This window comes from Priapulus caudatus, unplaced genomic scaffold, assembly GCF_000485595.1.
Source record: "Priapulus caudatus unplaced genomic scaffold, Priapulus_caudatus-5.0.1 Scaffold122, whole genome shotgun sequence".
Lineage (NCBI taxonomy): Eukaryota > Metazoa > Priapulida > Priapulimorpha > Priapulimorphida > Priapulidae > Priapulus > Priapulus caudatus.
This window is the reverse complement of record NW_014577183.1, coordinates 54,451-71,203: the sequence shown is the minus strand read 5'-3', so window position 1 is coordinate 71,203 and position 16,753 is coordinate 54,451. Positions and strand designations below refer to the sequence as shown.

Sequence of the window (16,753 nt, the reverse complement as noted above, 5' to 3'; positions counted from 1 at the left end):
CGCGCGTTCTGTCTGTGTCTATTTTTTTCGCGCGTTCTGTCTGTGTCTATCCCTCTCGCGCGTTCTCTCTCTCTCTCTTTCTCTCTCGCGCGCTCTGTCTGTGTCTATTTCTTTCGCGCGCCCTGTCTGTGTCTATCTCTCTCGCGCGCTCTTTCTCTCTCTCTCTCTCTCCCCCCTCTCGCTCTCTCTCTCTCTCTGGCAGCAGTGCATCGATGATTGGAGCTTCGTGACAGCTAGACGAGAGACTGGGAACGACTCCCCGTACTACACTCGACGAAGAGAACAGCTAGTAAACGCTATAGATAATCACCTCGTCTGTTTTCCCCGCGCTTTTTTATTAGGAAAATCGACCGCAACGCTGTGGACACTCGTTTATTTTTTTTCGCGCTTCTGCTTTTTTTGTCGGGGAATCGACCACAACGCTGTGGGCGGCAAGTGATTATCGTAGCGACACGATGTGTACGTCGCAATGTGTATATTGTCACGATGTATAGAGAAGACAAAAATAGATATATGCGTGCGCTCGCGCTCTCGCAAACAAACGAAATATCCTGGATGCAATTAACCAGACGCGTATAGCTTAAATAGAAATAGAATTACTACTTAACGAAGCACTTGTTCGATGAGTGAGGCCTTTTGCTATTTTCCATAGCCGCGTGCGCGTGCCCCTACTCCTGCCTCTAGTTTTGACATCCCACGGCACCTGCCCTGGTTTCGGCCGGACATGCTACGGACCGTTGACGCACGACCCTCAGCCCTCGCCTCTAGCCTGTCATCTTCCGCCTCTCTCCCTCCCCTCCATTCATCTTCTCCCCCATTCACCTCCCGCTCCTCACTCATCGCCCCTAGCCCCTCACTCTCTGCCCCTCCTCTTTCACCTCCCGCTCCTTACCCTCCTCCCGCTCTCGCCTTCCACCTCTCCCACCCTTTTCACCTCCCACTCCACCCCCTTACCTTCGCTCTCGCCCTCCCCGCCCGACCCCGTTCACTTCCCGCTCCTCATCCCTTACCCTAGCCATCCGCCCTTATCTCCCACCCCTTTTACCTCCCGCTCCACGCCTTACCTTCGTTCTCGCCCTCCCCTCCCACACCTTTAATCTCCCGCACCCCACCCTTACCCTCGCCCTCCGCCCCTCGCCGCGCGCCGACCTACATGTCTCTCAGCGGCGATGCGAAGCAGGGTTTCGGCAGCGATATGACGTCCAGCCGTGAGTGACTGCGCGGCGGCCGCAGTGCTGCAGGCTTCACCTGTAGTATGGGCGAGTGTCTCCCGCAGCTGTACTCATACTCCGGTCTGTCGGCAAAGCAGGACGGTACACAGAAACACAAGTTCAGTCGGCTTGATTAGCGTTTTGATCGTCATCATTTTAATTATGATGTAATTATGATTATTTTAATAGTTTAATTCGGTGGGTAATTTGCGCGGTTGATTGGTGGTGTTATTAGTGAGGGGGTTCATTTGCGGGTTGAAGAAGGCAAAAAAATGTATTTAAGATGGTTTTAAAGTATTTTAGTTTGTCCCGAGGGGTAATTATGCTAAACTCGCGTGCACGTGGCGTTTCGTATATTAAGTTACAGGCATTGAATGTAGTTACACGCACGTGAAACATTTTCATATGAAGTTACACACACTTGATATGTAGTTACAAACATGTGGAATACTTTTGGTATATAGTTACATGCAAATATTGTTGAGATGTGGTTACACACACGCGAAATATTTTCACCATGTAGTTACAGACACGCAGCGGTGGTCGCTGCAGCATCTTATACATACCCACTATAACAAACGCTCCCCCCTTAAATACATCGCGCATGTGCAATACAGCTTAGCAACGAGCAAGACGCGACGAACGATCGACAACGCCGCTTAGCGACGAACGACAACGAGCAATAAACTCGAGACAGAGTTATGACGCGCCCAGCAAGACATACCCATGCTCATGCCCAATTAGGGGAAACGTTTCCTATAGGGAAAACGTTTCCTATAGGGGAAACGTTTCCTATAGGGGGTACGTATGCCATGCAACACTAGCTTACCGGTTCCTCTGGTTGCTGCCATGCTGCTTCTTGTGTTTTGCCAGCTGAACGGTGCGGGCTGAAGGAGTTGCGTTCAGTGTCGATTTGCCTATCTCCAACATCATCGATTGGTTTCCCCAGGCAAAGCCTTTAGGCTGCCTATGAGAATATAGACTAAGAGAGTAAAGCGCAAACTGCGAACTTCTTTGCAAACAATGAACGTCGTTTGTCGATGATAAAAGCATGGGGAACTTGCGACGTGGCTTGCGTAGAAAGATACACACTGGTGTAAAGTTTGATAATAATTATTAGGAAATATAGTAATAATTAGTATAAATAGTATAATTAGAGGAAAATTCATTGTCAGGGGGTGAGAAAGATTTAATTTAATGAACAAGTGCCTCGGGTCTCCAGCTTTCATTTAGGCAAGATTGCTGCTGTTGCTACTGTCGCTGTTGCTGCTGCTGTTATTGCTGACGCTGTGGTTGTTGCTGCTATTGTTGACGCTGTTGTTGTTGCTGTTATTGCTGCTGCTGCTGTTGCTGCTTTTGCGGTTGCTGTTGCTGCTGTTGTTGCTGTTGTTGCTGTTGGTGCTGTTGTTGCTGTTGCTATTGTTGCCTTTGCTGTTATTGCTGCCGTTGCTGCTGTTGCTATTGCTGCTGTTGCTACTGTTGCTACTGTTGCTGTTGTTGCTGCTGCTGTTGTTGCTGTTGTTATTGCTGCCTTTGCTGCCGTTGCTGCTGCACGCATTTTTAACCGAATTCTTTACTGCATTTTTCACTTAAAAATTTCGGATGGTGTTGTATGCGACGTCGTATCTTGTCAAAAGCAATATGATCCTATTAGGTTTCGCTCAAAGCCCTTTTACAATGCTGTATAGGTAGAGAAAGTGTAGGTCTAGCTATACCCTTTCCACGCAAAAGTAATAGTGAGCATTTCGTTCCCAATTCAATGAACGATACTAAACTGTAGCGTATTGCCGAAATGTTATTGCAAGCAGAAAACATTCGGCGATAGAAGTAGACTTTTTTATTTCCAATACGATTTTTAACATAAAAGAGGATGACTATCAAATATTGATTTTTACTTTTGTGTTAAGTTGACGCCTGTACGAATAGAATGGAAACCATGATCACATTGGATGACTTGTAATGACACGTGGCGATGTTATATAGTGACTTTAAAATAGGAAACTTCTTCTAGCATAATCACAATGAGAGTAAAATACAATTATGCAGGTATCTTATTAGCGACAAATCAAGAGCGGCTCAATGCGGCTAGATCTATATGTTCTCACAGGCGTAAAAAAAGTGTGTGTGTGTGTGTGTGTGTGTGTGTGTGTGTGAGAGAGAGAGAGAGAGATACAAGGCAAGAACGGGCTACGATTTTCAGTTTGATTGTTAGATTTCACATTAAAAACTTTTCCGATTTAAAAGTTAATGAATAAAACGTTTATTTGTTTTTTATTTGAGAGTGAATTGAAAATTTTACTTTAATTTCATTTCACATTAAAAACTTTTCAGATAAAAAAAAGAATGAAAATAAAACGTTTGTTTTATTAATTAGGAGTGAATACAAAATTTCATTTTAACCTAATTTGACATTGAAACATTTCCCATAACAAAATCAAAATAACATAACAAGATCATGATCGAGTTAAAAGCCAATAAATTTGAAAATCTCAGATGCATACAGAATCCAAGAAATAAGTTGAATATGATTTAGGAATTACTGCTCAAAAATCGCCACACTAAATTATAGGATGATTGTGTAGCACAATCGATAAAAGATTTTTACTGAAATCCTATTTTTGACATTTGTCATAAAGAAATGGTCTCGAATTTCGATAAATTTCCCTTGCGTAAAAACGAAATGCGTTCTCATAATTGAACATTTCTTGACATTATTGTTACTTAATCGCGAATTCCACAAAAATGAAGAAATTCGCGGTTTCGCAAAAAAAGACAAACAATTAAAAATGATTTTTCTCCCATGCAATAATTTAAAAAAATCATTTGAGTTCGCAAGCTCCAACAACACAATAATATATAAGGGCATTTTAGGGTATTTTAATGTTTCGTTTTTACTCAGTTTGTTATCCGTGGAACATTATTATTCACAATTAATGCGAATAATCTAGCGAGTACATTTTTAGATGAAATGCTCTCATATTACTAGTCACTAACGAATGACAGTGAACTCCCAAGCGTGCAAACGCCTAGAAATATCTGAAGTCGGAATATTGGTTCTGTATGTTTTTATCAACTAGATCAAAATTGGTAATTGCTAATGCCTTTTTACCTTTAAGCTTACTGATTACTAGTATACTTAATTACTATAATACTGCTACTATATAATTACTACAAATACTGCTTCCTACTTATTAAATTATGATCAATATATTAATAATATATTTATATATATATATATAATTACAATAATAAATTATAATTCAAATGAGCCTTTCGTCGTAGCTCGTTCTACACTTTTCCTTTTCTTAATCCAATTGCAAAAGAGCAAAAACCATTAGGCCTACTTAATATCCGCACGCCTATTACTACCCATAACCTAATCACCAATGTGAAAACACATGCAATCATAATTACACCCACATCAGCAATCTATACCCACAACGCCACAACAGTAGTAACCATAACCATAACAACCCTGGCCATAACAATGACATAACTCTACAGTAACGCTAACTATAACCAAAATCTAACCCCACAATAACTCGAACAACAGCTATAACCTAGCCCACCACAACTACGCTTACCATGGGCTGTATGTGAGGACACGTGACTAGTAACAATTTAGATAAAAGTTCATAAAACTGCCAACATGTGATCAGGAGGAGTTGTGCACGTGTTCTGTGTACCTCGTTGTCCGCAATAGTACAAGTATTTATGACATCATTAGGTCTCAATTGGCATGACTTTTATGTGAGTAAAAGACGTGAAATAAAATATAATCGTTGGCATGGCAACGGTACGCTGGTCCAGCGTCCACTGTGTATATTCGCAGGCCGCTACATACACGAACGCGCACGTAAACAGCCACCCACTCTGCCGCAGAAGTGCAAGAACTCTAATTTTCGATGACAGCTTAAAATCGCATGCAGTGCGCATTTCGTCTGAGAATCAAAAAATAATTTATCGAAAAACTTCAAACGTCTGCCCACTCACACGCGCCGAGCGGCGCTGACGTCACCGCACCCAGCGCCGATTGGCTATATTTTGACGGTGCTGCCACCTGTACGCACCTGCTCTCCAGGTACTTGTTGTGTAGCTTCTTGGGTTGAGAGAGGACGGCCAGGCAGGGTCGGCTGGGGGCAGACAGAGCCATCGGTGGTACGGTGACGATGGGCGAGGCACGACCACAGCTGAACACGTACCGCCGACTGAAATCACCAAGAAAATGCGTGTATGATGACGTCAGCCACTCGTTATTACATGTACGTGTTTTATTGTATAGATGGAAATAAATAAATGAATGAATGTATAAATAAATAATAAATAAATAATTTAATACACACACACACCTGTACAACCCCCACACGTGTCTCACAGATTTCTACAACACAATCGTTAGATTTTGTCGGCTGCCGACGTATTCCGGTTGGTGCACTTCCAGCAAAAACTAGTCCGAACCCGTTTTAAAAAAAATTTTTTTTTTCATAAACATTCCCTTGGCCTATATATAGCGTTTCTGAACAAAATCCACACGTTTTCTCACAAAATCAACAAGGTTTTCATTTTAATGAAACAATTTTTTTATGTAGGAACAACTATATAGAACCGAATATAATATAATCATAGTTCTTGGTGTTTCTCGGATCATGATTACGACGCGTGCTTTTTTTTCTAAAATAATATTGGTCTGAAAACAACCAGCATTTTATCAGTGTGAAAACACCCCACCCATATTTCTATCCTTATTTTTCTATTCCACATCTTTATCGCGCACTGCGAATTTCAAAAACGCACCTCTTTCCTCTCGGATACAATATAGTAACACTCGGAATGCCGGTGCCCCGTTTCTCCCCCGGAAGAAGTGCGTAGTTCGCGAGGTCGCCATCAGATGGCGCTGCGTCACTTGGCGCCCCGCAGCGTGGGTTCTGAGAGTTCTTCTAGCCTGGGTGTGCAGCTCGCCTTCAACGCTCTCCTACTGACCAGGAACGCTTCCGAGTTGAACTGCACGAGGTCCATCGTGGCGCGCACGATCGGCTGTGCAAGCTGGTTAACCCGCTCCGATGCTGTGTATCTGAACAGACGACCCGGCAGAGACAGATATGATCGTGTTATGCGAATGAAAAAAATATGAGAAAAATGCGAAAAATTATCAAAAATAGAAAATATGTAAAGATGTGCTCGAAAGTAACCAAATGTCAGATCGTGTCTCTTTAATGGCTGTTTGGCTAGATAGCAAGTAGACTGGATCCATGTGATTTATTTTAAAGAGTTAATTGCCTACAAAATCAATAATCTAGGGAGCGATTAGGTCCAGATGAAAGAAATAAAGCGTGTTCTTGTGAATGTATACTCTCGCAGTATTAACCGCACCACTCACTCACTGAGGGGCCCCTTCAAAAATTCGCAAAACAAAATCTCGCAAAATAAAACATTTATAATATCGTTATTTATAATGAGTTAGAGTTAATAATAATAATAAAAAATATAATTAAAAATAAAACGATAATTTTGACGATTAACGATAACGATTAATATGATTTTTAGTTTACCTCAGCACGGCAGCGTCTACGCCCCAGCCTTGGTCGATGCTAGGCATGTAAGCGTCTGGAACCTTCTTCGGGTCGCTTAGCTTTGCCACTCGCTCGCTCGCCACGGCTCTCAAACTCGCACGCGACACCTGGTGGCAGAGCGACAAGACAGGGTAAGATCAGGGTTCCTGTATAGAACAGGGACCCTTGTTCGAGAGGGGAAGTCACGTGGTAGTACAGCACCGCACGCGACACCTGGTGGCATAGTGACACGACATGGTGAAATGTTCGAGAGTAAGAGGGAAAGTCATGTGGTAGTACCGCACCGTCACGCGCGCAGAGGTAGACAAGTACGAGGGGTGCATTTAAACGCAATTATTAAATAATGATTTAATATTTAAACACAAACATTTCGCAATTATTTAATATTTAAACGCGATTTTGTAATCACCGTACTGCTGTTCTCGATGATAATACACGAAAGTTGGCGCGTTAAAATGGCCTTATCGTTCAATATATATATATATATGATAATATGAATACTTGTTGTAAATGACCATAAATATGTAAATCTCAATGACATTACTTGTAATAAAACTAGTACGCATTATGTATAAATCCGACTGACCTGTGATACCGATCTTGCCCATATATGTTTCCAAGTGACAAAACGTACTTCGGTTGTGCGAGCTGTTTCAACCTCTCTGTGTGCTTAACATTCTTCGTTTTCGTTCCTTCATACAAGTAAATACTGTAAGTACTATATCGATCGGCTGTTTAGATGGACAAATGTATGCGCATCGACGTTGATGAAGACTAAAGAAAATCAAATTGGTTGATAGGCTGCTACGGCGATTACGTCCTGTTGCTGTCATTGCTACATTAGTCTTACATTGCCAATCACTATCAACAATATACACAAATAATTTTTAATTCGTATTCGTGACATTATTTTTTAAACATCTAAGATCCAGAATAGTTTTGCTTCACCCTACAGAATATGATAACTGCATTAATGTTCTGTAGGTATCAGTAATGTTCAGAACCACGTGCAACTTGCTCACGTGACCTAGCTCTGGTTTCGGATTGAAAATGGCTGCATGTCCATTATAGTTGATGGGAATATGAACGTGACTGTCATCGAACCGTCGGTGATTGCACTGCTATGTCGGCATGATACATACATGTACAGGACACCAGTGCTTATATTATCCTATAATGTATCCCATTACGGGAATGAGCTAAAAACCGTTAACCATGACTGGAGAAGTCTGGATATTAAAACGTTTTGTTTCGACGTTGTACTTGTAGGCCTATTACTAGTATAAATGTTATTATTAAATTATTAAATCTTTATTGCATAAATTTAGATACAAATACATGTAGGCCTACTGACGACAGTTTTTTTCACGGAGAAAAAATCTGATAAAGGCTATAGTGTTAATTGCTTCTAGTTGTAGTTAAAATGATAAAATCTGACGGATACAGTACAATTACAATGCTATACAACATAAAAAAAAATAAAAAAAATAAAAAAAAACTTCAGCATATTCTCATATTCTGTACTAGTAAAGTGATTAAGACAACAGGAAGAAAAAATAGATACCAGAAAAAAAATTCAGCAGAGTCTAAACAATGTATAGTTTACCTGTTGACATGTTGATTGATACTGTTGACAATTTTATGTGAGTCTTTTCTGACTCAGCATAAAATTATCGTAACCATAATCCACTTTTTGTTCCCACTGTTTGGTCACACCGTTACACGTTGTGGTTACCTTGGTAGCAAGTAATGAATAAGGCAGCACTGTTGAAATAATTTGATTGGCTATCAACAATGACGAAGGCCGGAAAGCATTGTGGCGCTGCCGTGTAGTGCAACATGGCAGCCTCCACGAAACAGAAGAAAGTAACACTATCTGTTGCCCAACTTTCATCTAATTCACCAGACGAATTCTTGTCGGCTTCCAAAATTCTGCTGAAGTTTGCTACTAACATTTTGTTTCATCCAGATGAAGTTAAATTTAGATCGATTCGTTTAGGGAATCCAGTTATACAGAACAAGCTGCTGACGGTTGATGGTGCCATGGAAATTCTGTTTGATATGGGATTTCAAGAGGTAGGTGTTTACGGTGCAAATCCACTTTAGGCACCTTAGGTATCACGAAGTGATGCACAGATTTCTGTGCATCATCAACTGATGCACAGACTTTTCGTATATCAAGGAATGATGCAAAAACCCTAACTCAACCCTAACCCTAACTCTAACCTTAACCCTAACACACTTCGTGATACCTAAGCCAAGGTTATACTTTACACAGTGGCTATATGCCCGGCAGCCGGCGTATATCTGACGGCTGCCGGGCACGGTCTTCGATTTCCTAAATGCCCGGCAGTTTTTAATTTTTAGCGTTATCTCAAGTAAACAAGGGTTAGGGTTAGAGTTAGGGTTAGGGTTAGGTTTAGGGCTAGAGTTAGGGTTTTTGTTAGGTTTAGGGTTAGGGTTAGAGTTAGGGTTAAGAACTGCCGGGCATTTAGGAAAACGAAGACCGTGCCCGGCTGCCGGGCATATAGCCACAGCGTATACTTTATGACTTAGAGTTAGGGTTAGGGTTAGGTTTTTTGCATCATTCCTTGATATACGGAAAGTCTGTGCATCAGTTGATGATACACAGAAATCTGTGCATCACTTCGTGATACCTAAGGTGCCTAAAGTGGATTTGCGCCGGTGTTTACTGCTTATATTATTACTATTAGTCCTGATGGATCATACAACTCAGTAAATTGCGTCTAACATAGGTGATAATTTTTTTTAACTGCGCAATTTACTTTTCAAGGCAGGTGAGTTTTTGAAACTACCACTGGTTGCACCTCTTGATGATCTGCGAAAAATTCAAAGAGAACTTATACAAGAGCGGTTAAAGGTTGTTGATCAGTACACAACCATATCTACTAGCAATCCTGCCTCTGTGGCAGCATCAACTGCGTGTGCTTCACAACAGTCCACGGTACCGGATGTGACATCAAATGATATTGCAGTAGGTGTTGACTGTTGTCTTTGTGAAATTTTGTGTTACATTTCCACCATTGTTTTCTAATTTGGCCTTTTTGAGGCACTAACCGAATATAATACTGTTGTATACCTTTTTATGAGAATTTTTTTTTAAAGTTGTTTAAAATACTGCTAGTACCATAAGAGCGCATTCAGTGATACTTCTGTTGAAGGATATCTAAAATGTACAACATCACAAGTTATACACCAGGGGCCGGTTTCACGAAGCGTACTTAACTTAAGTATGATTAAATCACTAATCATACTTAACTTCCCGTAATTATGATTAGTTAATCATACTCAAAAATCTGTTTCACGAAGCGATTTAAGTACATATTTAACTAATCACATAATTAGCCGACTTCAACATGAATAGACTGGTACTCGCTCCCCTCTCGGCTTAGTTACTCGATGGGAATCGAGTAATCGAGGTGGGAGCGAGTACCAGTCTAAAACAAATTACACGGTATTCAATATGGCGGACCAATGCGCCAAAAATATCTTCAAGTTCGTTACATGAAAAGGAATTAATTTGTAACTATAATGATTGAAGTAGTACAGCAAATCTTAGATAATTTAAATTTCCTTGGGAAAAAATTGAAGTAAAATTTCCAATTGTAAAATCTGCAGCGTACTTAATATACTAGTACTACCTACTTCTAAGTTCTAGAACTAGCAACTAATTATGGTTAGTGGATTTAATCATGCTCCTGAGTAGAATTAAATATTGTGATTAACTTAATCTTATCATGATTAAAGTTAATTACGCTTCGTGAAACAGTCACTTTAATTTAAGTACGAGAAGTTAATCATGATTAGTGATTTAATCACGATTCAATACTTAAGTACGCTTCATGAAACCGGCCCCAGTTCGATAAGCATCTTACAGAAATTTACTGGAGAGGATTATGTTAAAAATTCTATAACAAATTTCTCAGTAAATTTCAGCTACAGATCTGATGTGCATTTGCTTTTATGGGTTTCTTCATTCAGAATGTATTTTTGAATGTGGTTTGTACAGCAAAGAGAAGAAGACTTCCTTGCACGACTAAAATCCACCGTAAAACACGTGCAGTTATATGAGGACAAGGCACTGCAAGAGAAGGCAAGGGCTGTCATTCCGATAGAGAGACTGACAAAACAGGTGCGTACTTGCAAGAACTGAGCCCAGTAGCTAGACTACAAACCAACAATTCATCGTTACAGAAGTTAAAACAGTTATTTAACGTATAGGAGGCACGATCAATACACAGGTCCTGTAAATATTATGCGTGAAAAAAAGTCCTGAAATTGCACAAATATAATATACATGATTTCAGAGAAATTTCGTCTGCATTTTCTCTAGGCAGAAGCGACAGTAAGTGCAAAACTGCAAAAGTCAACAATGGATGTGAGAGACTTTTTACTATTGGAGCTTCTTGAATGGTTCAAGGAAGATTTCTTTTCCTGGATGGACTCTCCTGATTGCAGTCGGTAGGATCAATATGTAACAACGTGTAGTAAAATCAAAATGTAAAAATTAATTTAAAAAAAAAGTCAAACGCATTGCTCTACTGAAGAATACATGTAAAAGGTGTGGGTTACTAGACTATTTTTGATGACAATGGCAAATTATCCAGTTTAGGGGGAATATATAATTACTGTAGAGGATTCCATCTACTACAGCTCTATTACAATAGATAGAAATAGCAGTGTTCTTGTAATTTTTCTTGCAAAAAGTTAATTGTGTGGTTGTGGTGATTGTGGGCTTCTTTATAGTTTACCCCTGTAAACCTGTAGGTGTGGAAGCACTACACGCAGTGTTGGGAGTGGGCAGCCCACACTGGAGGACTTGCTATGGGGTGCTCAGAGAGTTGAAGCATACCAATGCACAACTTGCTCGCAGCATGAACGCTTTCCTAGGTAATCTCAGTAAGACTCATTCAGATATCTCGGGTTGAAAATCAATCCAAATTTCCTTATAATTGAAAAAGCAAAAAATCCTATTTCAGTCATATCTAATGTACATGTGCATTTCTCTGTCGTATTTCTTCGCGTGGATGCAAGAATGCAGGTTATTTTTTCACGTTGAGTATAGACGTCGCTGTAGTTCGACATTACAGGCCAAGCGAGCTCATAGAATTTCCATTTAAAATGGGAATTCCATTTAAAATTCCATTTAAATTCTGTTTACTTTCATTTAATTCCATTTAAAATGGAAATTATATGAGCTTCCTCATCCTGAAACGTCTTTAGAATGACTAAAATGTAAAGTAATGTCTGTAATGTATAAATGATTTCTTCTCGGGCCACAATTAAAAAATCTTTGTTTGCCCTCACCCGACCCAGGCTGAAAAGTTTGGGTAGGTATGTAGGCTTCTTTTTTTTGAGGGGGGTCTTTTTACAAATTCAGCATGGTGTCTACATGCTCGGGTGTGCTTGTGTGGAGTTACCTTTCATGTTGAATGTTTGTTTTGCTTGGTACATAATTATAATGTATTGCCTACCGATTTATAGCAATTCGTATACTAGCTCGTACCCTCTAGCTCGTACTCTCGTTGTCTCTAGCTCGTATACTAGCTCGTATACTAGTTCGTATTCGTAGCTAGTGATACAATTTGTATAAAATAAAAGAATGGGAAAGATCAATCACATGTTTTGAGTCGGCTCCTTTTTGGCGGGTCGGTCTGGTGAGGGCAAACAAACAATATTTTTATTATGGCTTCGTCGTACAGATACAATCATCCGGGGAAGCTGCTAGAGACGAGGACGGGCCGATGTGGAGAATGGGCGAACTGCTTCACTCTCTGCTGTAGGGCACTAGACTTTGATGCTCGTTACGTCGTGGATGCGACGGACCACGTTTGGACAGAAGTGTATTCTGACAGGTATGCACCTTTTGTGAAACTTTGTTTAAGAAAGACGATTCCTGGTACAGTCGATGGTAAGCAGGGTTCTTCCCAAGGAATTGCGGATGGCATGTCCTTATGGATGGATGAGGGAGGACCCGGGAGGGGATTGTACCAGTTGGAGTTAATTTCAGTATATTTTACATAAGTCATGAGCAGCTCCAATACTCGATAGGGAAAGGTAAATTCAATCAGTTTGGAGACGTATAGATTGCAGATGTATAGATCAAGCTGTGAAAATGCAGTAGGACCATGTTGGGATTATCAAAAGTAAATGCAGTTGGAAATTGGGGCGTGTGCAGTAAGCAACTTTTAGGCCATCCTTAAAAAATTCTATGTTTACTGTCCCCCGACCCATGATTTTTTAGTGGGTAGGTAGGTAGGCCCTAGGTCTTTCTTTTTTGTGAGGCATAATAGTTATTTTAAGTCTGTTCTCATGTTTGCCACACATGCTTTGTGTTTCAGTCTTAACTATAAGGAATGTAAAAAAAAAAAATGGAACCCAAAATGTAAACAAAAACTTTTGGGTCGCGGCTATTTTCGTGGGTCGGTTGGAGGACAGCAAACATATAATTTTTTAAGGATGGCCTAAGGCACGTCAAAGGATTTATGGCTTTACACAAATTAACTTCAGCTTTGAAGGCATGTTGGACCCAGCATGTGTTAAAGCTCTGGGGGAGAACCCTGGTAAACGTGTGGAGGCAAAATCGCTTATATTCTTAAACTTACACTATGTTACACTTACACACACGTACGTACACTTATGTACACTTACGCACACGTACATACACTTACGTACACTTACGCTATGTTACACTTACAAACACGTACGTACACTTATGTACACTTACGCACATGTACATACACTTACGCACACTTACGCTATGTTACACTTACAAACACATACCGTGATATGTACACTTACGCACACATACGTACACTTATGCTAAGTTACACTTACGCACACTTACGCACCCAAGTACGCTGTGTTACTTCATGCAGTCAGGGCCGATGGCTGCATTGCGACCCATGTGAGAACAAGCTGGACACACCTCTGATGTACGAGGTGGGCTGGCGTAAACAGCTCACATATGTCATCGCCTATTCCAAGGACGAAGTTCAAGACGTCACGTGGCGGTAATTACGATATGCGACGATATCGCACAGCGATTTATCGTTGGAGTTATCTCGATAAGTTAGACTCTTCCAAGTTGTTTAGTTCATCGGTTGCTTAGTTTAGGGTGAGTGGTGGCTGTGTTGTGCTCTCGTTTTCGTACGCGCAGTCATATTTTGTGTTAACGTAACATTTGTGTTATGATTAGACGAGAATGGCTGATTATGGAAGCATTTGAACATATAGTTAGTTAAATCCCTTCCCGTGCCTATGTGGCGCATAGGGCAGTGCCTATCTCCGTTTCCTCTACCCGAGGCCACGCAGCTGCTTTCACAGTAACAGGGTGAGAAATTAACGTTTGAACAAGGGAGTCCAACGGACTCCCTGCCCTCAAAAAGACGGAGTCCGCAGCAAAATTAGGGAGTCCGCAGTCTGAAGTTCAAAACTAAAGATATTAACAATAACGCATGTGCTTATTTTGAAGATTCATGCGGTTGCACGTCTGCCAAATTTTCTTTGGACATTTGCTGAAAAAATATGACAATTCCGCGAGGCCGTGCTCTGGAACGAACTAGTTACTATAGCAGAATTTTCAGGGTGTCACACGGACTCCTGCATATGTCAAATCAGGGAGTCCGACAGTAAATCAGGGAGTATTTGACTCCAGACTCGCGTTAATTTCGCACCCTGCAGGAAATACTACAGCGGGGGGTTAGTCCACTGGTAGCACTCCGAGTTAGCTCTCCACACTCTATTTGCTGAGTGCTAAACGGAGAAGCAGTGTGTACCATTTTTCAAGTCTGGTATTACCCTGTCAGAATTCGAACCCCCCGACCTTCCACATGCGAAGCGAGCACTCAACCATTCAGCCATCGCTGCTGTACATCTGAACATATAGGAAGAGTAAAATGATATCATCGTAGAGTAAAGGTGGTGTCAGCCAATGATTAAATGTGCATTTGTTTCGGGGGCGAACCACTGAGCAAAGATTGACTTTACAAATTACAAATTTATTACAAATTGGAAATCCGATTTGCGTGTCAGATATGAAGATCATCCAATATGGCCACTCGTGATTCAGCCAACCTCGCTGGTAGCTATGTAGCATCCTATCGTAAATCGCAACGAAAAGGTCACACGTTTGAGGATCGTTTGTAGATTCAGCCTGATCAAGTTCACGTGATCCAGATCAGGAACATTCTTTGCTAAACGAGCCTAATCTAATCTAATCATATATAATCCCTAATCTAAGCAAAACTATCGATAGCATCGTAGCGGCGCTCTACCGAAACATCTCGGAAAAACGGGTCTCGCGAACAAGTGAACACTGCCTCGCTCTCACCCGCCGCTCTCTCTCGCGTCTCGCGTTACAGGTACAGCGCCGACCACGCTGCGCTGCTTACTCGCCGCCGCGACGTCCCCGAGGACCGCCTCCTTGCTGCCGCCAGCGCCCTCACGCGGGAGCTGCAGGCGGGCGTCAGCGACGACCGCCGGCGCCACCTGGAGCGATGCAAGGTCAGCGAACTCGTCGAGTTTCTCTCGCCGCGCCGTGCCGCCGATGACGCGGAACTCGGAGGTCGACTCTCCGGCGCGGCGGCGTGGCGCGCGGCGCGTGGGGAGGCGGGCCGGCACAGCGGGGGCCACGTGTTCACCCCAGAGCGCGCCACCGAACTGCGGGTGCGCTACGACGTCGTCGCGGACGAGTACCGTCGCAGCGGCGCGGCGGGGGAGGCGACGACGACGACGCGCGGCTGGGAGGCGTGCGTGTACGAGGCGAGCGGCGCGCGACGCAAGACCGAGCGAGACTGGAAGATGGCGTACCTCACACGCGTAGAGGGCGCCGATGAAGCCACCGTGTCCTGGAAAGTGGACTGCGCGGGGTAAGTGCTGCCATCTGGTGGGACGTCATTGCGAGCGTGCTGACGCCGCCGAGAGATGTGGTGGTAGTTGTGGGCCGTACAGTGATTTAATGGTCTAATTTAAAAGTTAATCGCAAGTAAATGTGTTCTGATGATTGTTTGTGGTATGCATGATTGTCCCACACAGGGCTAGTAAGTAGTTTCTTAATAGTTTTCATTGAAACTAAAGTGTATGTGAGGCGATTTAATGGTCTAATTTAAAAGTTGATAGCAAGTAAATGTGTTATGATATTTGTTTGTTTTATGAATGAGCGTTCCAGGCAGGGTTAGTGAGTAGTTTCTTAATAGTTTTCATGGAATCTAAAGTGCATGTGAGGCGATTTAATGGTCTAATTGAAAGTTAATAGCGAGGTAAAAGTAAATGTGTTATGACAATCGTTTGTGTAAGGAATGAAAAGTTCGTACTGGATTCGAGTGATTTCTCAATAGTTTTCATGGAAACTACAGTGTAAGTGAGGCAGTTCAATTTCGCTGGAAGCACTAGGGTCCTAATCGAGAATTAATGTTTCAGTACGGGCCTCACGATCGACTATGTGTCGGTAAAGGCAACGAGCAAGACGTTTGAGACGGGCCGAGTGACATGGCAACTGTGCAGTGCAGACCAGTGTGCTATGCTGCAGGGAGGTAAACCAAGTTCTGTTCCTCTAGGCTAAATATTAAATGTAATTAATATTAAAATTAATGTAAAAAAAATTTTTTCAAGGCTTTTTTCTAGTAAACCGTGTAATCCTATCTGGTGCACTTAATTTTGTCAAATTAGTTTCAATCGTTAGCGATTTTGTTCTATAGTCTATACATCTTTCGAAGAATAGAGTGGTCTGCTTCGTTTCAGTCGACAGCTTTCAGCATGGTCTGTCCATTATTGCACATGTAGCAATTCACAGGTGGAACTGTACACCACCCCTCCTCACCGCCTGCTCACTCTATTATTACATATTTAAACTAGACAGAGGGCACTCAAAGAGAGTGCATACCTCCGCGAGCGTGTAACATGTATACATGTGTATAACAGCTGGCTCGCTGCTGGCTGCTGCTGACTGGA

General features: G+C 41.9%; 1 protein-coding gene across 2 annotated transcripts; it reads left to right on the top strand.

The window, feature by feature from the left end:
• Window positions 1-8,462: 8,462 nt before the first annotated feature.
• Window positions 8,463-16,596, top strand: LOC106805671 (peptide-N(4)-(N-acetyl-beta-glucosaminyl)asparagine amidase-like). Of its 2 annotated transcripts, XM_014807359.1 has the most exons (9): window positions 8,463-8,857; window positions 9,576-9,776; window positions 10,812-10,934; window positions 11,136-11,263; window positions 11,570-11,692; window positions 12,505-12,657; window positions 13,681-13,815; window positions 15,166-15,672; window positions 16,223-16,593. In XM_014807359.1, the coding sequence occupies exons 1-9, from the start codon at window positions 8,621-8,623 to the stop codon at window positions 16,362-16,364; spliced, it is 1,749 nt and encodes a 582-aa protein (XP_014662845.1). In that variant the 5' UTR covers window positions 8,463-8,620; the 3' UTR covers window positions 16,365-16,593. The 2 variants fall into 2 exon arrangements, with proteins under 2 accessions (XP_014662845.1, XP_014662846.1); XM_014807360.1 differs by lacking the exon at window positions 9,576-9,776 and having other exon boundaries at window positions 16,223-16,596.
• The last annotated feature ends 157 nt before the right edge of the window (window positions 16,597-16,753 follow it).